Source organism: Chrysochloris asiatica, unplaced genomic scaffold (genome assembly GCF_000296735.1).
Source record: "Chrysochloris asiatica unplaced genomic scaffold, ChrAsi1.0 scaffold00168, whole genome shotgun sequence".
NCBI lineage: Eukaryota > Metazoa > Chordata > Mammalia > Afrosoricida > Chrysochloridae > Chrysochloris > Chrysochloris asiatica.
Window position 1 is genome coordinate 3519526 of NW_006408686.1, and position 21737 is coordinate 3541262.

Sequence of the window (21737 nt, forward strand, 5' to 3'; positions counted from 1 at the left end):
CTTCGCCGAGCGCCCGGCATGTCTCCGCCCGCTTTCGCCCAACCTCGGTCTGAGGTGACTTTCGCTCGCTTCATCGCTTTCAATTTCTATCTTTTTTTGTTGTTTTTCTTTCCGTCTGGGTCTCATTCCCTTCCTGACATGGACCTATCCTGCCCCCATCCCATCTCCTGGGTCTGTCTGTCCAGTTTTGTCTGTCTCCATTTCGTGTGTCTCTTGGACCTCTCTCTACCCAACTCCTCTTGGCCTGGCTTTGAGTCCACCCTTTCCTGGGGTGTCTCTATTGGTACCGCTCTCTTTCTCTCTCTGTCGAAATTCCTCTGATTCTCTCTGGCTTTGAGAAGTCTTGCAAAGACTTCTGAGACCTGTCATCCCACTTTCCAAGTCCTTTCCCTTGTTTGCCTCTGCTAGTACCTCTAGTCGTCTGCCCTCTGCCCCCTCTCTCGAGCTCTGGACTCTTGGGCCATCTTCCTTCTCTCCTTGCTCCCTCCCCCTGCTTGACCCATTCTGGGTCCCCCTGTCTCCTCCATCCCTCACTTCTCAGCCCTGCCTACTCCCCCCCATCACTTTGTCTTTACTTCGGTGGTCTCTCTTTTTCCATGCTCCTCATGCTCTCCCCATGATCCCCTTTGGAGCTGGTGGCGCCTGGCTCTTTCTCTCCCGCACACTTTAACTCTGTGATTCCCTCTCTGGGGGCTTGCCTCCGTTTAGGCCATTCTTCTCTTAAGCCTCCGCCTCCCACCCTGACTCTCTCTCTGGCTCTTTCCCTGGGTGCTTCTGGGAACCTCTAGTGTTTCCCAGACCCTCTTTTACTCTCTTCTCCTTCCAGAGTTCCATGGTTTCTTTCCTCCTCTCTCTGTCCCTGTTCCTTTTTTTCCTTCTCCCTCAGCCCCCTCACCCTTGCCTATGTTCACCTGATTCGCCTTCTCAGCTCTGCCACTTCAGTCCCTAAAACCCTCGCTCGCCCACTTGTGTCTCTCTCCTCTGCCCTGCCCACCCAGCAGTTGGCTGTTGCCCACTGAGTCTTGGGGTGGGGAATGGGCAGGGCTCTCAGGATCTCAGGTCGGCCTCATTCCCTTCTCCTCCTTTCTCACACTCTTCATTTCCATCCTAGGAGGTCTCATTTCTAGACTGGGTCTGTGTGTCTGTCTTTTCCTCTCGTTTAACCCTAGCGGCTTCCATTTGGTCTGTCTGTCTATACCTTTGTGTCTGTCTGGCTGCTCCTACCCCTACCTTTTCACGGTCTTTGGCTTTCTGCCTCCAACCTGTGTCTGTCACCTGTGGATTCTCCCTTCATCCTCCATCCCTCTCTTTCACCCACTTGCCCCCGCAGCCCCTGGTGTCCCCAGATGACCTGTCTCTCTTGGGGCCCTTCCCTCCACACCCTCTGGGGTGACCTTTAGTTCTCATCCCTTCATAACTCTGTCTCCCTGATTCCCTTGACAAACCCTCACCTCAGAGGGAGACTCAGAGCCAGCCCACCCACATGCCGTCCCACTCCCTAGCTGCGTTCCTCAAGAGAGACTGCTCAAGGTCATGCCGGAAGCTCATGGGGGCTCTGAGACCCTGGGCTGGGCTAGCCTGGCCCTCTGAGCCAGGTTCAAGTGTTGAGTTGTGCCCAGGCCCTACTTTAGTATCTCACTGTCTCAGGCCCTCCTTCTAGGGGCTGGGTGCCAAGTACCAGGGTGCAGGGGTGTAGGCTCAGTTCACAGCATTCTCAGCTCCACATAACCCTTTCCCATGGAAATCCAGTGTCCTTTCCCCTGGGGGCATGACCATAATCATCCTTGCCCAATGTCGTGGGAACCCAGAGGCCTCCCTGCAGCAGGTCAGGGGCACCCAGGTAAATCCTCAGCTGAGGGGGGTTGGGGGATGGGGAGCAACTGTAAGAAGCAAAGGTGCAGTCTCTTCCCCTGCCCTCAGTTCCCCATTCCTGGGCAGTGGTGTGGCACCCACTCTGGTGCTGTCCCCACTCGCCAGTCCTGACTCTGGTAGAAGCTAAATTTGTGTTCTCCTTCCTTCCCCCGTTTTCTTCGTCCTCTCTCTCTCTCCTGCATCTTGGTTTTCCTCACTCTGGCTACCCATCTCTCCTCCTCTCCCAGCTTCTTTCTGCCTGCTCTCTCTCCATTTCCATGGTTCCTTCTCTAGCCATATCCCCCTCTTTCTCTCTCTGTCACCCCATAATAACACTCCTCTGGGTTTCTATTTCTCCTTATTTCCCTTTTGTAGCATTTTTCCTCCCCCTTATGTTCCTTATGACTGTTTTTTCCCTTTCTCTTTTTTGGAGTCTGTTGTCTTTTTTCTCTTTAATTAAGCTTATTTCACTCTTTCTGGGTTGCCCCCTTCTCGCTCTCTTTTTCTCTGCTCTTTTTCTTTACCCCCTTCACCATCTGGGGTCCATCCATCTGTCTCCATCTGTATCTCCATATGTCTCTTTCTCTCTTGTCACTCTCCCCAAGTTTTCTCACTCCCAGATACTCTTCTCTTCAGATCCCGGATGTCCAGGCCTCTGTCCCCATGGGATTGTGGGAACAAGGGACATGGGATTGTGGGAACTGGGGAACATCAGGAAGGTGGCAAGTGAGGCCTGAGATGGGGTTGCCTAGTAACTACTGCATCCTCTCCAGCTGGTTTCTGTTGCCTAGTAACAGCTGCCTGCCCAGAGACAGGGGCGGGACTGGGTGAAGGGGGGCGGGCAGTGGCACTTTCTGGTTCTCTGCTGGGGTGGAGATGGTCTCTGGTTTCTGGTCCCACCCGAGACCCATAAATGGCTCCCTTCCATTTGGGTAGCTGTGAGCATCCTCTTGCACTGCCCTGAACGCTCTGAGCCTAAGTAGCCCTTCTTGCCCTTGATATCGGGAGCTTTTTCCAGAGCAGGGCCCTTCAGAGCTGTGAACTCCTCACCCACAATGCCCCTACCTGAGTTGTCCACCCCACAGCCCTCTAACAATCAGAACGCACTGCCTTGGAGTCAATCCCGACTCACAACGACCGTATATAAGGTTTCCCAGACTATCAGTCTTTACAGGAGGTGTCCTGTAAAGAAGGGGCTGGCGGGTTTGAACCACCTACCTTGTGGTTAGCAGCCTAATGCCTAACCCACAGTGGCACCAGGACTCCTTCACAGTCCTACAGGAGGGCTCACTGTCCCCCTGGGCTGGGGGGCGGGGGGCACTCCCTGCAGGTGGCGAGTGGGGGCCGCGGCAGCTGCGTCCCCATGAGGAGGGGAGGAAGATGCCGGCGGAGCTGCTGCTGCTGCTGATTGTTGCCTTCGCCAGCCCTAGTCGCCAAGTGCTGTCTTCACTGCGCATGGGTGAGGCCCGAAAGCCCACTTCCTGCCTCCTTAGAGAACCCCCCTGCTGGCCCTGGGGCTCCTCTTTGGGGACCCAAGCACGCCAGGCCCTTGTTGTTAAGTGCCATACAGTTGGTTCTGGCTCATAGCACCCCTGTATAGGGATTCCAAGGTGTGACTAGTGGGTTTGAACCACCAACCTTGTGGTTAGGGTCCAGTGCTGATCCTATAATGCTACACCAGTTCCTTTGTTGTTGTTGTTGTTGTTGTTAAGTGCCGTCGAGTCGGTTCCGACCCATAGCGACCCTGTACAGAGTTTCCGAGGGTGTAAATCTTTACGGGAGTAGAAAGCCTCATCTTTCTCCCGTGGAGCGGCTGGTAGTTTCGAACTGCTGACCTTAAGGTTCACAGCCCAATTCGTAACCACTACGCTACCAGAGCTCCTTCCTTAGGACCCAGGAATTGGGGCGTCTGGTTTCAGCCTTCCTTAGGAACCAGGAATCCAGGCTTCCAGTCCCCTTCTCCATCAGACCCCAGAAATCTGGCCACCAGCCCCCTCCTCCATCATGCTTAAGAATCCAGATCCCTGTTATCCCCTCCTTTAGATCTAGGAGTCCAGGCCCCAGCTCCCTCCTCCCTTAGACCTAGGAATCCAGGCCTCCAGCCCCTTCCTCCCTCAGGACCTTGAAATCTAGGCCCCCCCAACCCCCTTTGCCCTTGGGGATCCAGGAGTCTGGTCCCCAGCCCCTGTATCCTCTCAGCTGCAATCCTGGATGACCAGACGGTGTGTGGCCGTGGTGAGCGTCTAGCCTTGGCCCTGGCCCGGGAGCAGATCAACGGGATCATTGAGGTCCCAGCCAAGGCCCGAGTGGAAGTGGACATCTTTGAGCTACAGCGGGACAGCCAGTACGAGACCACGGACACCAGTGAGCAGGGCCATAGGGGGCGGGGTGAGGCAGTGCGGGCAGCAGGTCCACCTAGGCCTGTCCTCCTGTGGCCCTTAGACTGTCCCTCTGTCCCCACCCCATCAGCTTGGGCTTGTCCTCTTCTAGCTCTTTCTCCACCTTTCCTTTGTCTCCATCTTTCCCCTGCATGGTGGCTGCTGGGCTGAGTGGGGGCTGAGATTGTGAGCCCTAGCCCTGCCCTGAAGGAACTTCAAGCCTGGGGACAACTGTCAGCCCCAAGCTGAGTAATGAGGGCCAAGCAGTGAGACCAGGGGAGCTCAGGGACAGGGTCAGCCAAGGCTTTCTGGAGAAGCCAGACTGAAGCTGAATGTTGACAGATGAGCGGAGGTAGAAAGAGCGGCATTGCTGAGTTGGCCCCAGACAACGTGACCTGCACGGGGAGGGAGGCAAGGACCCAGCTGTCGGACACTAGCTGACTGCAGGCATGTTTGTCCCTTGAATAGATGTCCTGGGGTCAGCAACCTTGAGGAAATGCTGCCTTAGAAAGTACTTTGAATAAACCCCCCCTGCCCCCCCCCCCAGGCAATATCAGAGGCTTTATTGTCTCTGTGATGTTGTTGATAAGTGCCATCCAGTAGGTTCTGACTCATAACAACCCTATGTAGGGTTTCTAAGGAGCAGCTGATGGGTTTGAACCACCAACCTTGTGGCTTGTCCTACAGCACCATACCAGGACTCTTATCATCTTTGTTGTTGTTGATAAGTGCCGTCGAGTCAGTTTTGATTCATAGTGATCGTGTAGAAGGTTTCCAAGGAGCGGCTGATGAGCTTTAAACTGCCAACCTTGTAGTTCAGACTGATTTTGCAGTCCAGCACATTAACCCACAGCGCCACACCAGGACTCATTTTTATGTGTCTAAACCACTGAGAGGGAGAATGGGGTACTGTGTTGTCCAGAGTTTTGGGAAAACCTGATTTGAGAGAAGCTGGGCTGGGAAAGTGAGGAGACAGCTGGCACCAGGCTTGTGGTCTGACAGCTGAGTGGGGAAGAGGGGATGCCCGGAGTCGAGGAGCGAGGGTGTGGGGTCAGGTCCCCTCTGACCTCCTGGACCCAGGACATATGTGGGTGGATCACAAGAGAATTCTGGTGTGTGGCACCAGTGGGTGGTATGGCAGGGCCACCTTTACCAGTGGGCAGCAGGGAGCCAGAGATGGGCTCTTCATTCCTGTTTTCATGTTGGTCCAACTGTCCCTCCATCTCTGTGTGTCTTCCAGTCTTTCTCTCTCTTGGTTCCTTCCTCTTGTTCACTGAGTTGGGTGGTGTCAGGGTCTGGGCCTTTGGGTCCCAGGTGGTGGTTGAGGGTGAGGCAGCTCTGAGTATCTGGACCTTTTCCTGGGGGAGGGTAAGTGGGTGGGGGAGGTTATCGCTGACTCTGCAGTCTCTCTCCTGCCCTCACAGTGTGTCAGATCCTGCCCAAGGGGGTTGTATCTGTCCTGGGGCCCTCATCCAGCCCTGCATCTGCCTCCACCGTGAGCCATATCTGTGGGGAGAAGGAGGTAAGGTGGGGAGTAGGGACCGTGGGTGGGTTGTAGGGAGGGTAAGGGATGGATCCCTGGGAAATGGGTGGGGATGGGGGCAGGGAGAGGAAGGAGCAGGACAGAAGCAAAGGCTCCCTCTCTCTTCAGATCCCCCACATCAAGGTGGGCCCTGAGGAGACGCCCCGCCTTCAGTACCTTCGCTTCGCGTCTGTCAGCCTGTACCCCAGCAATGAGGACGTCAGCTTAGCCGTCTCCCGAATCCTCAAGTCTTTCAACTACCCCTCGGCCAGCCTCATCTGTGCCAAGGCTGAGTGTGAGGGCCAAGAACTCCCTGCAGGCTCCCCTCTCCCTAAGAGGTCTAGGTTTCTGGTTATAACCCCTGGGGAATGCAGGCACCAGGCTCTCCTAGTCCCCACCAGCCCTTCCCCTTCAGCTTCACAGGAGAACCATGTAGTCAACAGGTAATTTACTAAGCTCTGCTGGTGAATGCCCTGGACTGTAAAGTCAGCGGTTCAAGTTCACCAACCTCTCCTTGGAAACCCTATACAGGGTCGCTATGAGTCAGAACTAACGTGATGGCACTTAACAACAATGGCGTGCAGGGCCTTCTGCTCGACCCTGGAGGTCTCGTGATGAGCAGTGCTGGGGGCCCCGGACGTCACAGAGCTCCCACGTGGTGGAGGACAGAGGCAGCAGAGCAGTTGTAAGGCAGAGGAGCAGTATATGCTCTGTCAGGCAAACTTCAGAGCCTGTGTCCCAGAGAAAGGGACATCTAAGCTGGACCTGAGCTGAGGGCTGAGCGCGTGGTCCCTTTGAGAGGCTAAAAGCTGCTCCCTGTGGCTGGAGCATGAGAAGCATGTAGCTGGAGACTCAGGCAAGCCTGCTCATGCAGGGCCTCCTCTTGTTTCCTGAAGATGATGAGGGCTGTGGATGGCGTCTTCTCTGTGTGGGGCCTGAGGATGTTGCCAGATTTGTGTTGTGGGGTGATCTCTTGAGCGGCTGTGTAGAGAAGGGACTGGTGAGAGGCATGTGATGAGGCAGGGAGATGACACAGTATGGTCAGGCTCGGGAAGGGGAAGTGGATTTGAGTCAGGATGGAGAGACCAGGACAGTTGTCAGTGCATGGGGATTGGTCAGAGGGAACGGGGAAGGTGGAGTCCTGGTGATGATGATGATGGTCAGGCTTTGCTGAAGGAGGAGGAGAACAGGTCAGTGGGGATGTTGGGTTTGCTGTGTCTTTGAGACATTCGATTGGAGGGGTCCAGTAGGCTGGTGGATTTTGTGGGTGTGGAGTTTGAGAGAGAAAGGACCGTGTTCAGTTGCTTCTAGAAGGAATTAATCTTTCAGAAGGTGTTTATTAAACACTTGCCCTTTGACCTTGTGTGGTGCTGTGGGATAAAGTTTGCAGTTCAAACCTACCAGCTGCTACTCAGAAACCCTATACAGGGGTACTGTGAGTTAGCTCCAACTCAATGGCACTCAACAGCAACAATGTGACCCTTTAAGATAAGCACTGGACTGGTAATCTCAAGGGCAGCAGTTCAAATCCACCAGATGCTTTTGGAAACCCTGTACAGGGTTGCTATGATTTGTAACTAACTCGATGGCACACAACATCAACATGTACCAGACTGGAGCCCAGGAGCCCTGGTGGTAGTGGGTTAAGTGTTGGATTGCAAAGTTTAAAATTCATGTCCACCAGTCCCTCCACAAGAGAAAGCTGAGGCTGTCTGTTCCTACAGAGAGTTACAGCCTCGGAAACCCTCCACAGCAGCTCTGCTGTAGCCTAAAGGATTGCTATGATTCCGAATAGACTCGAAGGCAGTGAGTATGTGCCAGATATGTTTTGGTATTAGGGATACAACAGTGAATGAAACAGACAAAATCCCTGCCCTTTTCAAACCTGGATCCTACAGTGAAGAGTTGTTATTGGGTGCCAACGTGTTGATTCTGATACATCGTAACCCCATATGACAGAGTCACACTGTCCCAGAGAAGTTCCTTGGCTGTGAGTCGTGGTGTAGCACTGTGGGTCAGACTGCAAAGCCGTTTGAACTGCAAGGTCGGTGGTTCAAGCTCACCAGCTGCTCCTCGGAAACCCAATTCAGGGTCGCTATGGGTTGTAATTGACTCCACAGCACTTAACAACAACAGCAACAATCTTTATAGAAGCAGATCAGTGGGCTTTCTCCCATGGAACTGCTTGGGTGGGTTAGAATCTTCAACCTTTTGGTTGGCAGCAGAGAACTTAACCATTATATTACTAGGAATCCTAATGAGAGGAGGGAGACAATTAGCATCATAAATAAGTAAATTACATAGTGGTAACTAGGTCGACAGTTCAAACCCACCAGCTGCTCCTTGGAAATCCTATACAGGGTCGCTCTAAGTTGGAACAAATTCTATGGAATAAATGGAGCAGGGTAATGAGGGTGAGGAGTTCTGGGGCAGAGCACAGTTTAAAAAGTGTGGTTGCCTTGAACTTCATTGAGAAGGTGATACGTGATTGAGGACTTGAAAGAAGTGTGGGTGGGGGCTATGCAGAAAACTTGGGGGAAGAATGTTCCAGAGAGTAGGAACAGCCAACACATGGACCATAGGACAGAGCATGAGGGGGCTGGTGTGGCTGGAATGAGTGCATGAGGAGGAGGAGAACTCAACAAGGAACGGGGTGGACAGGCAGATTGCTCAGAGCCTAGGAGGCCATGGTCAGAATTTGGGCCTACACTCTGAGTGAAATCAGAAGTCACTTGAGGGCTTGGAGTATCGGAAGAACATATCTGACATAAATCATTCTGCCTCTTACGTCGGGAGTAGACTCTCAGGGGATAAGCATGGTCATTGGGCCAGGATAGTGACAAAGGCACGATGTGATAAGGTCTGATGTATATGATTTATACACACAGCCAAACCTGTGCCAATTCACTGGTTTCCACCTGTACCATTCAGTGATATTGATGACTTTCTTCATATCAGGCAACCTTTGTAACCCTCTCCTCTCAGAGCTGTTCCTCCCCATCCCTCTACCCTCACTGTCCTGTAAGGTTTCTGTCTCATCTTTAACGTTGCTGTCAGTTCAATCTTACGTAGTTATGAGGGGACTTCAAAGAATTTGCGGAAAAATGGAATGAAAAGAGAATGGAATTGCTCCATGAACTTTTTGAAGCCCCTGCATAGATCTTACAAGTGCACAATCCTCAAGGCAAACGTTCTTTACTAGTGAAGCTAAACTATTGTTTGGTTTTAAGATTTAAAGACAATCTCAGGGCAACAGTTTCAGGGGTTTAGCCAGTCTTCATGGATCTAGAAAGTCTGGATCCTATGAGAATTTAGAAATAGGATCTAGAAAATAGGATCTAGAAAGTCTAGATCCTATGAGAATTTATGAATAGGATCTAGAAAATAGGATCTAGAAAGTCTACATCCTATGAGAATTTAAAATTCTGTTCACATTTCTCCCCTTTTGGTCAGATTCTTCTATAGAATCTTTGATCAAAATGTTCAGTAATGGTAGCTGGGTGCCATCCAGTTCTGGTCTCGTGACAGAGGAGGCGGTTGTTCATGGAGGCGATTAGCCACGCAGTCCATTTCCTCCTCCTGTTCTGGACTCAGCTTCTTCCTGCTACTCTAGGTGAACAGAGACCAATTGTTGTGTCTTGGATGGCATGACAGTTGTTGTGTCTGATCTGTTTTGATGATTGAGCTGACGAGCTTTGTAGATGGATTGGGCGTGGGTGTGAAAGCAATCGAGGAAGCAGGGCAGACATCATGGGTTGTGCTCAGAGTGACTTGGAATGATAGAGCTGCTGTCCACTGATGGGGGAAGGGTGGAGGTGATGGTTTGGGAGAGAGGAGCAGGAGTCTGACTTTGGATGTGTCAAGTTTGAGATCCCATCAGACCTCCTAAGGGGAGGTGGCCGGAGTCTGGAGTTACGGGCAGAGGTCTGCGCTGGAGATTGTAATTATGGAGGAGCTATAGGTGTCGCGTCCTAGAGCCCAATACTCTGAGGACCCAGCTGTGCTCTAGAAAGCTGTTCCCCCATCTCCAGTCTCTCCCCAGCTCCCTGGGTTGGGGATTAGGAAGGCTCTAACCCAGAGGCCTGCCTTCTCCCTCAGGCCTGCTGCGATTGGAGGAGCTGGTACGTGGCTTCCTCATCTCCAAGGAGACGCTGTCAGTGAGGATGCTGGACGATAGCCGGGACCCTACACCGCTGCTTAAGGAGATCCGTGACGACAAGGTGTCCACGATCATCATCGATGCCAATGCGTCCATCTCCCACCTCATCCTCCGCAAGGTGCGCCCCTCCTCCTCCTGACTCCCTGACAAGTTAGGGGCAGCAACACAGGATGACTGACTAAGGGTCAGATGTCTAGGGACAAATGTGGACCCTGCGACCCTCAGCTCAGAGCTGACCTGCAGGTAAAAACCATGAAGCTCAGCTGCTTCCTGGTGGTGGGACCCTGGGCAGTCAGCTCCCCTGTCGGGGATATGAAGAGAAGTACAGCTCTCAGCTGGTCCTCGTGAAGATCAAACGAGCCAGTGGAGCTTAAAAGCGCTTAAGATGGGACCTTACCCAGAGGAAATGCTGCGTAGTTGTTGCCAGTACCAACTGCCCTGGACTCTGTTCTGATTCCTGGTGACTGTGTGATCAGTGAACAGCCATGCTCCATAGGTTTTTCAGTGGCTGAGTCTTCAGAAGAAGGTCGCCAGGCCTTTCTTCTGAGGCTCTGTTGGGGAGGCTCAAGCCTCCAAACTTTTGGTTAGCAGCCAAGCCTGTTAACTCCTGGCACCACCCAGGAACTCTGGCTACAACAATAGCTTTTCTTTTAAGTAATTACCCCTGGTGCAATAGGCCCTGTGTTGAGGGGCTTTGTATGACTTATTTAATCTACTTCCCTCCCCACCCCTGCCTGACAAGTATGATGGTGCTTTGTGGATGAATAAGCTGGAGTTCAGAGAGGAAGGTCTGCCTCAGGTCACACTAGAGAGGCCTGTACCAGAACTGTCCCCAGTGACCCATACTCATTAATCTCTAACAGGCTTGCCTGTTCTTAATTTTTCTTCTTAATCAAATTTGTATTATTTATTTTTCTCCAGTTTTTTTAAAAAAATTTTTTATCAAAGTTAATTAGAGCTGTGTGTCACTGGTGATTGAAGAAGTAAGAATGGATTCCAGAGCGTTCCCTAGGAAAGGGGCTGATAGAAAAGATGTGGAGATGCAGACAGGTCTGGACTGGACTGGAGCCCTGGGGCCTCTCTTGGGAGTGACAGTTGCCACTTTTCTCTGTGAGCCTGAATTCCCGTCTCTCCTGGGCTGTAACTCCGGGGGTGGTGCTGAGTCCAGATCCTCCTGAAAGTTGGCCTCATTGAATTCATTGACTGTTGTGATGATTGTCAGGAGACCAGGACTGGGCCCTCCCGGCGTGGAGAGGTTTGCAGCTTTGTTTTTCTTGAGGTTTGTGAGAAAACCCCCAGTGGGTTGCCCTTGAGTTCATTCTGACTCATGTCGACTCCATGTTCCCTGAAAGGTTGGGGCTCAAGTCTACTCAGAAGTTCCATAGAAGGAAACCCTGGCCATCTACTTGTAAAAAAGCAGCCATCAGTAACCCAACAGAGCACAGTTCTACTCTGGCCCACTTGGGGCTGCCATGATCTATATGTAAGAAAAGGAGGCTCAAACATGCAAGTCTGAGATTGAAATTGGCTGCCTTTTGGTTGCTGCAAAGCACCTTTTAAAGATTGCAGGGGTGGGTTTTTTTCTGACCACGTGACCAGGGTGAGTTATCTATACTGGTTGGCTAAAACTTGGCTTTGGGCAGAGAGAGGGTTAAGGCTTCACCTGATTGTTTCCAGAAGGAAGTTTTCTAATTTCCGATGTGGGGCAGAATAGGAGAGTGAGCATTCGAGGGCCTCACCTCTCCTCCAACAAAATCTCCATTCTAAACGACTGGTGGAATCCCAAGACCTTAGCCATCCTTCAAGATTGGAACTGAGCTCACCCCACCCCCACCCCTGGCTCAATTTTCAGCCAAACAATAAGCAAGTCTATAGAGGGAATAATAATACTAGGGGAGTGCACATAACCTTAAAGTAATCAACCATGTGAGATCAAAAGGGCAGCATTATCCCAGGACAAAGTTCAGAAGGGTTAGGAAAGGAGAAATGGAAGAAACACAGGTAGGATGTGGATGAGTGATGTTATACTGTGGGGATTTCAATCAATGACATGAAACAAAATGTGTAAGAATTGACTAGAAAAGTCATCTGCTCTGTGAACTTTCACCCAATTCAGAATAAGAAGTAAAATGAAAATGGTTGGTTGGTTATGTGCCATGGAGTTGGTTCCAAATCATAGCAACCCTGTAGAGGGTTTCCGAGGCTGTAAATTTGTACGGGAACAGAAAGCCTCATCTCTCTCCTGCAGAACAGCTGGTCATTTTGAACTGCTGACCTTGAGGTTAGCAACCCAACTTGTAACTACTATACTACCAGTTGTTAAGTGCCGTCGAGTCAGTTCCAACCCATAGCGACCCTGTACAGGGTTTCCGAGGCTGTAAATCTTTACAGGAGCAGAAAGCCTCATCTTTCTCCCGTGGACCGGCTGGTAGTTTCGAACTGCTGACCTTAAGGTTCACAGCCCGATTTGTAACCACTACGCTACCAGAGCTCCAGAGCTCCTTAAAATAAAAATAATGCACCCAAAAAAAGAAAGCAAACAAACAGATTAATTAGTGGATCTTTGCTGCTGCTAAATACCATTGAGTCAGTTTTCATTCATAATGACTCTATAGGGTTTCTGAGGAGCAGATGGTTGGTTTGAACCACCAACCTTGAGGTTAACTGTCTACTGTGGATCCTACAGTGTCACAACAGGAAGGTTAGGGGTTTTGTTTTGTTTGAAATCTCCATTCTACCTGGGGTGCCAATCAGGTTGGCATATGAAGGGCCAATATTTTCTCTCACTCACAAACCTCTTTTTCCTCATGGATCCCCATCTTGGGACTGTCTCCAACTGGGTGTCTCCTTGCCGGACCTGCTGGGGACTCTCACTTCCGCTCCTGGTTTCTTCGGGCCTCTGTGCACCACCTGTGTTCTCCAGGCCTCGGAGCTGGGAATGACCTCAGCATTTTACAAGTACATCCTCACCACCATGGTGCGTACCCCCTCCAGCCTCTTGTCCCCACATCCCACCCACAGCATCTGCTCCCCTGGGCCCCAGCCTCAGGCCTTACTGCGTCTTCTTGATGCCAGGACTTCCCTATCCTGCATCTGGACGGCATTGTGGAGGACTCCTCCAACATCCTGGGCTTCTCCATGTTCAACACCTCCCACCCCTTCTATCCCGAGTTTGTGCGCAGTCTCAACATGTCCTGGAGGGAGAACTGTGAAGCCAGCACCTATCCAGGCCCTGCGGTGAGCATGTGCCCTGATCCCCAAACCCACAGACCTCCAGTCCCATGCAGAGGTCCGCATATAAACCCTTTAAACCTTGGTCAGACATGCTCAGGATCTTCCCGGTTTCCAGTCATTCTTAACCTAAATAGCAACAGGCCTCCCACGGGACCCGGAGACAAGTGTGACCACAGTGGTCCTCTACCTCCCCCTCTTCTGCCAGTCTGCATGGGCCTCCGTGAGGTGCCCTGGTACCCCAGTGTGTGCACCTCAGGGCCTCTGCACTTGCTCTTCCCTTCATATGCATTCCCTAGTGAGCCAGGGGCCAGCCCCCATCTTGCCAAATCTTTGCTCAAATGTCCCCTTGGGTGTCATTCCTTGGTCCCCTTACTTTAAAAATTACAAGCCACCCACTTCCTAGCCCCATTCCCTGCCTTATTTTTCTCCTAGCACCTCTCTCTGCGCATCTGATCACCATGAGGCTTATGCTAGATTTTGTTTCTCTCTATATATGCAGATTTTAAGTTCCACAAAGGCAGGTTTCTGTCTGTTTTGTTTCACCATTTATCTCCCCAGCATCTACCGTATGGCCTGGCTCATCGTAGGTTTCTGTTCAATATATAGTGAATAAATACAGACATACAAAAACATGTATTTGGGTGTATTTGTTCACAGAAAGTACATGAAGCTGTGCAATTGAATGTGTGCAAACAGACCCATCACATGCACCGATATGAGACAGGCTGGTTCACACGCACCCTGCACTCACAAATATTCCACACTCACACACACACACGCAGACGCTGTCCTGACCATCGTACGTGCCTTATCTGCTTTAATACTTCCCACAGCATTCTGAAGCTGTGATGATTATCACCCCATTTTACTGGGGACAAAACTGAGGCTTAGAGAGAGGCAGGGACTGGGTCTCAGTGTCACAAGGAATACTAGAGTTTGGCCTCTGCTCAGAGCCACCTGCCTCCCAGGCCAGGCTCGGACCATCCTGCTTTCTGGGTGCCCTCCACACCATGTGCCCTCTTCATATAGATGATCAGGCTCCTTGTCCAGCCTGATGCATAGAAAACGTGCCCCCAGCCCACCTAGACAGGTTGTGGCTGTCTCCCCCATCCTAGGCCCACCAGCACCCTCCATGTGAGTGAGGCAGCTAATCATGAAGGCAGACCTCTAGTGACCTGCCCCTTCCCACATAGTCATGTGGTCACGAAAGCACAGGCAACAGACTGCTTGCCTCTCCTTCCCTAAGAAAGACCCCTGGAGACCCTTCCTCACTCCTCAGCTCCCCATTTCCCATTCCTGGGGAGACAGAAAGTGTCTGAGGGTGTGGCTAAGCTGCCTGTTGCCTTTTCCCTCACCTTTTCTGGTCCCTACAGCTGTCGGCTGCCCTGATGTTCGATGCTGTGCATGTGGTGGTGAGTGCTGTCCGAGAGCTGAACCGCAGCCAGGAGATTGGCGTCAAGCCGCTGGCCTGTACATCGGCCAACATTTGGCCCCATGGGACCAGCCTCATGAACTACCTGCGCATGGTGAGCTGGGAGTGGGGGAGGGCGGAGGAGGCTGGGTCGCTGCTATTCGAGGACGGGACACTCACTGTGTCCCCCTTTTGGCCCCTCTCTGCCTTTTCCCCCCACCTCCAACCCCATTCACCCCCTCGACTTTCGCTGGGCCTCCTCCCTGTCCTCCCACCGCCTCTCTGCACTCTGGGGACCCCTCTCTCTGGGCCCCGTTCTTTCATTCCCATCTCCCCTTGCTTATCCCCCTGTGTTGTCTTGCTGTTCTGTTATCTGCTTTGTTTGATTGTCCTTCCTCCCTTGTCTCTACACCTTCCTCTGTGGGGGTCTCGTCCCCTCTGGGTCCCTGCCACCCCTCCCTCTGTCCCGTCTCCCCACCCTGCTAGGTAGAGTATGACGGGCTGACCGGGCGGGTTGAGTTCAACAGCAAAGGACAGAGGACCAATTACACGCTGCGCATCCTGGAGAAATCCCGGCAGGGTCACCGGGAGGTAAGCAGGCCCATGACCAGCCCAGAGCCCTGCTGTACCACATCCTTAAGTGGGGCATGTGCTGAGAGTGGGTATTTTCTCTACCCCTAGATTGGTGTGTGGTACTCTAACCGGACCCTAGCCATGAATGCCACCACCCTGGACATCAACCTGTCACAGACGTTGGCCAATAAGACATTGGTGGTCACCACCATCCTGGTGAGCAGCTCTGGATGGGCCGGGGAGAGTGGGGAGGGCTGAAAGCTGTCTTTGCTGAGCAGTCTTGGGTACAAGCCAACAGGCCAGTGGGGGAGCATGATAGGTGTCCCAAATGGTCTCAGACTGTAGCTTGGGCACTGTCACTCTGATGGCTGCCTGAGCAGCGAGAGCCCAGGCTGGGTGGTTAACTCCTCCCTGGCAGTCCTGGCACTGTGCAGTCTGAGGACAGTTCTCTGTGAGCTCCAGTGGTGTGGGGATGTAGGGAGCAACAGCCAGCTCACAAGAGATGACATAAACTACGTCGCTAGAGTGGGCATTTTGTCACACTTGTTCACTGAGTGTGTCATCATGTACCAACTTATTTAATATCCATCCTGAAGATGTGAAAACTGAGGCTCAGAGAGGTAAAGCGACTTGCCCAGGGTCACACAGCAAGAATGTGGCATTAACCAGGACTGAGAGCTATCACTCTAGAGTTCCAGAGCCTCAGTCTTACCCACTGGGCTCAGAAGTCCCAATCCTGCTGCCTGAAGCCCAGCTAAGTGCATTGCCCGGCAGCGCCTGGTGGGTCCACCCCCACATTTCACCTGAAGGAGACATGGTGTAGAAAAGCAGCTCTTCATGTGTCAGCCAATGTTCTGTCCCACCCTGGGCACCATGAGGCCCTTTCCTGGCATCCCTGTAAATCTCCCAGCTGCCTTGTGGGCCAAACCCATTGACTGGCTTGGGGAGGGCAGGAAGCATCTACATAGCTGGCTCCCAGTGGAGTGTCAGATCCCAGAGTTTGTATCCTCTCTGCAGCACCCCACTGCCCCCGACCAGGCTCTGTGGTCCAGTAGGAGGCTTTCTGGAGGGGCTGAGCATGGAGTCGGGGTATACCAGGCAGCCAAGTTCTTCATGAGTCTCCCCTGTTCATGGCCCTCTGGCATCTGGGGTCCATGGGAGCCCCATGGTGACTGACTGTGTGTTGGGTCTGTCGACTACAGGTGTGAGGTTCGTAGAGTCTTCCCTTCAGTCCCTAGGGAATTTCTGATCTGAAGGGGACCTGTGTCCCTCTGGAGAAGGGCCAGTGAATCCTGCTGAGGGAACAGATGGCCTACCGACAGGACACCAGACATGCCGTAACAGTCTCCTAGAGGGATCTGAGAGCTGGGTGGGGCTAGCTAGAGGAAGTCAGCGCTCTGCCCATGGGTGTGTAACCAGAAAGATGGGGTTCTGGTTGGGGACATCAGGAGACCCAAGCCATGATCCCAGGAGGCTTACACTCCTTGCCTTATCTTCCCGAGCCCCCAGTGCCAATGTTGTTCAACTCTTCTCGATGCTCACATTTCTTTTGGTGGGTAGATTGATTCTTTCATTCCACACATTTTACTGAGCTACTGTGTGCCATGTCTTCCCCCAAATTCTGGAGACCCAGACACGAGTCACAGGTGGCCTTGTGGTTTATTTCCCTGCTCTTGAGTGATGCTGGGGGAGCAAAGCTCAGTCTGATGGAGGAGACAGAGCCGAAGGCAAGCATCCCAGCCCAGGACGCCTTAGTTATCGAGTGCTGCTAGGTTAGAAGTACCACGAGTGATGGCTGGACAAATGGAACTGTATTTTTAGGAGGTTAGAAATCTGACTTCAGAGCACCAGCTCTGTCTCTGTTGACTCACAGTTTAGGAGGAAGGTCCTTGTCTCTTTTCAGTGTCTGTGGGGCCAGCATTTCTTGGAGAGCTCCAGGTGTCTCAGCATCAATTTCCCACTGGATCTAGGCAGTATCCAACTCAGGTTCCGTGGATCCAAAAGACACATATGCTTCTGGCCCTTCTTTCTTGGTGGAAGAGAATGATTTCTTTCTTTCTCCTCAATCCTCTCTCCTTTTATTTATTGTATGATAAAAGCTGATCCAGGCCACAACCCCGAGGAAATGCCTCTTACATTGAGTCGGGGCTGTGATGGCGGCAGGTTTGAAAGAGCCCCTGAAGGCCTTCACTGTACTTTTACTTCACCTTAGGGGTGTGGAGAGCTAGGGAGGGTATTAAGCAGGGAAGACCAGGGCCCAGTCTGAGTTGTGAAAGGCACTCAGGGAGCCCCTAAGGAAAGCTGCAGGAGAGGAGAGGTGGTCCTGGTGGGAGAGGACCGAACCAGGGAGAGGGGGAGTCAGATGTGCTGTTAAGAAGCTGTACGCACACACGGTGACCTGTGGGGTGGGCAGAGTGAGGAAGCAGGAAGAGACAGGGATGGAGTGGTGGGTGGGCTGCCCCTGGTCTGGGGGCTTATAGGTCTGGAACTCAGAGAGTATGGAACTGATTCCTAGCCTGGGGGAAGTAGGAGAGCCAGAGTTGGTCCAAGGAGACAGAGGCTGTGCCACGGCCTTGCGTCCTTGGTGTCGGGTTCTGCCCCTGTTAACCCTCTCATTGTGAATCTGAGTCCTAGTCAAGCTGCGCTGTATCATCCTGCTCTTTGGTGACTAGTGCAGCATCTAGACAGACCCTGCCTGGTGCCTGACCTCGATCTCAGTCCCCATCCCTTTACTGTAGTCTCCCTTGCCCTCATCCATAAAGCAGCTGCAGTAAGCCCACCAGGAAGGGCTATAGGGAGGATCATGTAGTACGAGACAACCACCCTTGTAGAACTCTCCTGGAAGATGTGTGCTCAGTGTGTGTAAGCACCTGTCCCTTTCCTTGTTGCTGATGTTTGATAAAATGACACTCATCATGGCTAACATCCATAAGTACTGTGTGTGTTAACTCATTCAATAGCCCTGAGGTTGGTGCCATTATGACCCCATTTTTCAGATGCAGAAATAAAGGTGCATGTAGGCTAAGTGGTATGCCCAAGACCACCCAGCTAGAGGTAGTAGAGTGAATTGGGTATCCAGCACCTTCATACCACACTACCTTGATTTCAGCTTTTGTTCAAGCCTATAGGGCTATGTCCTTGGCCTAGCTCTGCATTCCCATGCTTTGTGACTTTGGGCAGGTCTCTTTTCCTCTCTTTCCTTAGTTTCTCTCTTTTCACATGAAGAGATTGATGAAAACATTTATGATAGAGAGAGGTGGTTAGACTAGATTGTTGTGGTTTGTTGTGATGTGCCGTGGAGTCGGTTCCGACTCATAGCAACCCTGTATAGGGCTTCCAAGGCTGTGAATCTTTATGGGAGCAGAAAGCCTCCTCTTTCTCCGGCAGAACCGCTGGTAGTTTTGAACTGCTGACCTTGAGGTTAGCAGCCCGACTCATAACCACTACACTACCAGAGCTCCTTTTACTCCAAAGTGGAATTGCTCGATCATATTGTGTGTATCTGTTCAGTTCAGTAGATTCTGCCAAAGTGTTTCCCAGAGTGAGTGTACCACTTTATGCTCCCACCAGCAGCGTATGTGTAGGAGTTCCAGTTGCTCCATATTTTCAACAGCATTTGGGGTTGACTGTCTTTTTCGCTTTAGCTACTCTGGTGAGTGTGTAAAGGTATCAACCGTATTGTAGTTTTCATATGCATTTCTCTGATGATCAGGCAAGTTGATCCCGTTTTTTTATGTATTGGCTATTTGGAAATCCTCTTTGGGGATGTCTCTGCTGAAGTCTTTTTCTGTTTTAAAAATACAAGTCCTTAGTTGAATGTATGTATTCAAACATCTTCTTTCAATTTTGGGTTTGCCTTTTCACTCTCAATGGTATCATTTCATGAAAAGATTTGATTGTTTTATTTTACTCAAGTTCAGCTTCTCAGTCTTTTTTTCCTTTCCCTTTATGGTTATTGCTTTTAGAATTTAAGAATTCCTTGCCCATCTGAGGGTCATGTAGATATTCTCCCTACTTGTTTTCTAAAAACTTAATTATTTTAGCATTTGCATTTAGATCTGTAATCTGTCTGGAATTGATTTTTGTGTATTGTGGGAGGCTGGGGTCAGAACACATTTTTCCATATGGATATTTAATTAAAGTACACCATTTATGAAGCCATTTTTTCTCCCTTCATTGCAGTTTTTACCTTTGATATAAGCCAAGTAGGGGTTTCTGTCCTCTCCGTTCTATTATCTGTTTATTTAGTCTTGCTCAAATACCACTTTGTCTTCAGCACCAGAACTTCAGTCTTTGGTAGACTAAATCCTCCAGTTTTGTCATGCTTCTGGATTGCCTTGCTTCTTCTTGACCCTTTCTATTTCTCTCTCTATTATATGTTTTAAAATATATTGCATTGGGAAAGAACAGATGTTAATACAATCCTACATCAAATGGAAATAGGGTGGTAGTGGTTATTAGTTGCAATAGAATTCATTTCTACTTATGGAGGTTGCATGTTTAACCACACTATGTCCTTTGTCATCTTTGTGGTCATTGGAATGTCTGAGTCTGTTGCTCTAGCTACCCTGTCAATCCGTCTCACTGAGGAGTACCCTCATTTTCGCTGACCCTCTACTCTACCAACCATGGTTTCCTTCTCTTGAGATTGCTCTGTCTTGATGACGTGTCCAATGGTTGTAAGCCAAAGTCTCACCATCCTCACTTCTAAAGAACATTCTGACTGCATTCCTTCTAAGACTGATAGTGACAGGGTGAGAAGTGAAAAAAAGCTGTCTCCTTCCCTTGCAGGTCCCCCGTTTTCTTTTCACAGAAATGCCTGTGCTTAGGAATGGTCCCCACTCTCCCTTACAGCAAGAAAAACATGTCATACTCATTGTTCTGAAGCTTGTTCCTTTTCTCTTAGACCCAGTTATTTTACAAGTTGCATGGGATTCTTACATGACATTGATCATTTTCCTAACCTGTCCCAAATTAATTTTTCTTCTAGTCTTTGCTTCTGCTGCAAGCAATGCTACAATGGCTCTTTCGGATCTAGTTTTGGGTTCAGGTGTACAGCCACTCATGGGATGGACTCTTAGACGTGGATTTCCCAGCATTCCACTGTCTGTGTTGAGCTCCCGCATAAGATTCTCTTTGAAGAAGTCTGAAAACCCTGGATTCGAGACTCTCTGAAGATCCTTGCATTCTAACAGCCTGGAGTTCTAAGATGATTCTTCGATCCTTGTCTTTTGCTCTTAAGTCCTGTTTACAGGCCTTCATCTCTTTCTGGCTTCATAACCTCAGACCTGGATTCTGAGGCTTTGAACCCACGCGCACTATCAGAGTGTCTCTGTCTTGACTTTGGGGGACAGCTTGGCATGGTGGGAAGGACCAGGTCTTTGGTGAGCTTCAGGCACACCTTCCCTTCCCAATGTCCTGCATCAGCCCTGTGGCCTCGTCAAGACACGGGACCTCCCTGAGTTTCTTAGTGTCCTCCTCTGCCATCAAGGGGGCCACCCTAGAGTCTTGAAATCCTCACCCTGGGCTCCTGTCTCCAAATTGCCGATGCCGAACCCCCGTCTCTGTGCCTGGCCCCTCCCACGTCTGCTCTCTGCTTCTGTCCATTTGAGCTCAGTCTGGCACTGCCCCTAAGTGCCTGTCTAGCTTTGGAGTCAGACCGAGTTGTCTACCTTAGTCACTTACTACTTAACTTCTTTGGACCTCAGTGTCCTCATCTCAAAAACGGAGGTAATAACACCGACCTCCCACGCTGACAGAATAGCTGTCACCAGCAAGCCCACAAGAGATGCTAGCTGATACTGCTATTATTAGTAATACCCCACATTCCTGCCTAGAAAGGGAGAGAGAAAGCTTGGCAGGAAGAGAGAGAAAGTACTGACTTTCCTCCATCTCATCGCCCCTCAGCCTGGTGTGTGTGTGTGTGTGTGTGTGTGTGTGTGTGTGCTCTGCAGGGTCTTGGAAACTAGAGCCTGTGACAGGATGTGACCTCATAGTAAGGGATACTATCAGTTATTTATTACTTCATAACGAACACCCCCAAACCTGGTAGCTTAAAACAGTAAGAGTTCTTTCTCATGAGGACTCTGTGGGTTGGGGAGAAGAGCTCTTGATCAGTTCTTCCTGGACTCAGCTGGTTCAGCTGGTGGCTAGTTTGAGCTAACTGCTGGATGTTGGTTGGGATGTCTCCGTCCACTCATCCACCAGCAGGCTAGTTTGGGCTTCCTTGCCTTGCAGTCTTTGGGGAGTGAGCAGGAGGATAGAGTAGAGGTTACTCTCAAGGCGTGGCCTCTGGAGTCCAAACAGCTTCTCTTCTACCACATTTTGTTGGGACAATCAAGTCACAAGGCTGGTTCGGATCCAAGGGGTGGGGAAGCTGATGCTACCTCTCAGTGGGTTGTTGTTAAGTGTCGTTGGGTTGGTTCTGACTCATAGCGACACTGTGTAGGATTTCTGAGGAGCGGCAGGTGACTTTGAACCATCCATTATGTAGTCCAAACCGACCTTGTGGTACAGTGCATTCTCTCCCAGTGCCACACCAGGACTTCCCTCTTGATGGGAATAGCTGTAAAATATTGAAGCCAAATCTTTCTGACACCCCCCCCCCCC

At 51.0% G+C, this 21737-nt stretch overlaps 1 protein-coding gene across 1 annotated transcript in view; it reads left to right on the top strand.

Annotated features, from left to right (window-relative positions):
• The first annotated feature begins 3202 nt into the window (after positions 1-3202).
• The window catches only part of GRIK5 (glutamate receptor, ionotropic, kainate 5), a 72204-nt gene continuing 53669 nt past the window's right edge, over positions 3203-21737 (top strand). The window contains exons 1-10 of the mRNA XM_006871381.1: positions 3203-3310; positions 4051-4215; positions 5654-5751; positions 5881-6046; positions 9850-10028; positions 12834-12887; positions 12986-13147; positions 14518-14670; positions 15042-15146; positions 15237-15344. Of these exons, the coding sequence (XP_006871443.1) occupies positions 3232-3310; positions 4051-4215; positions 5654-5751; positions 5881-6046; positions 9850-10028; positions 12834-12887; positions 12986-13147; positions 14518-14670; positions 15042-15146; positions 15237-15344 (1269 nt within the window). The 5' untranslated portion in view covers positions 3203-3231. The remainder of the gene's footprint in view (positions 3311-4050; positions 4216-5653; positions 5752-5880; positions 6047-9849; positions 10029-12833; positions 12888-12985; positions 13148-14517; positions 14671-15041; positions 15147-15236; positions 15345-21737) is intronic.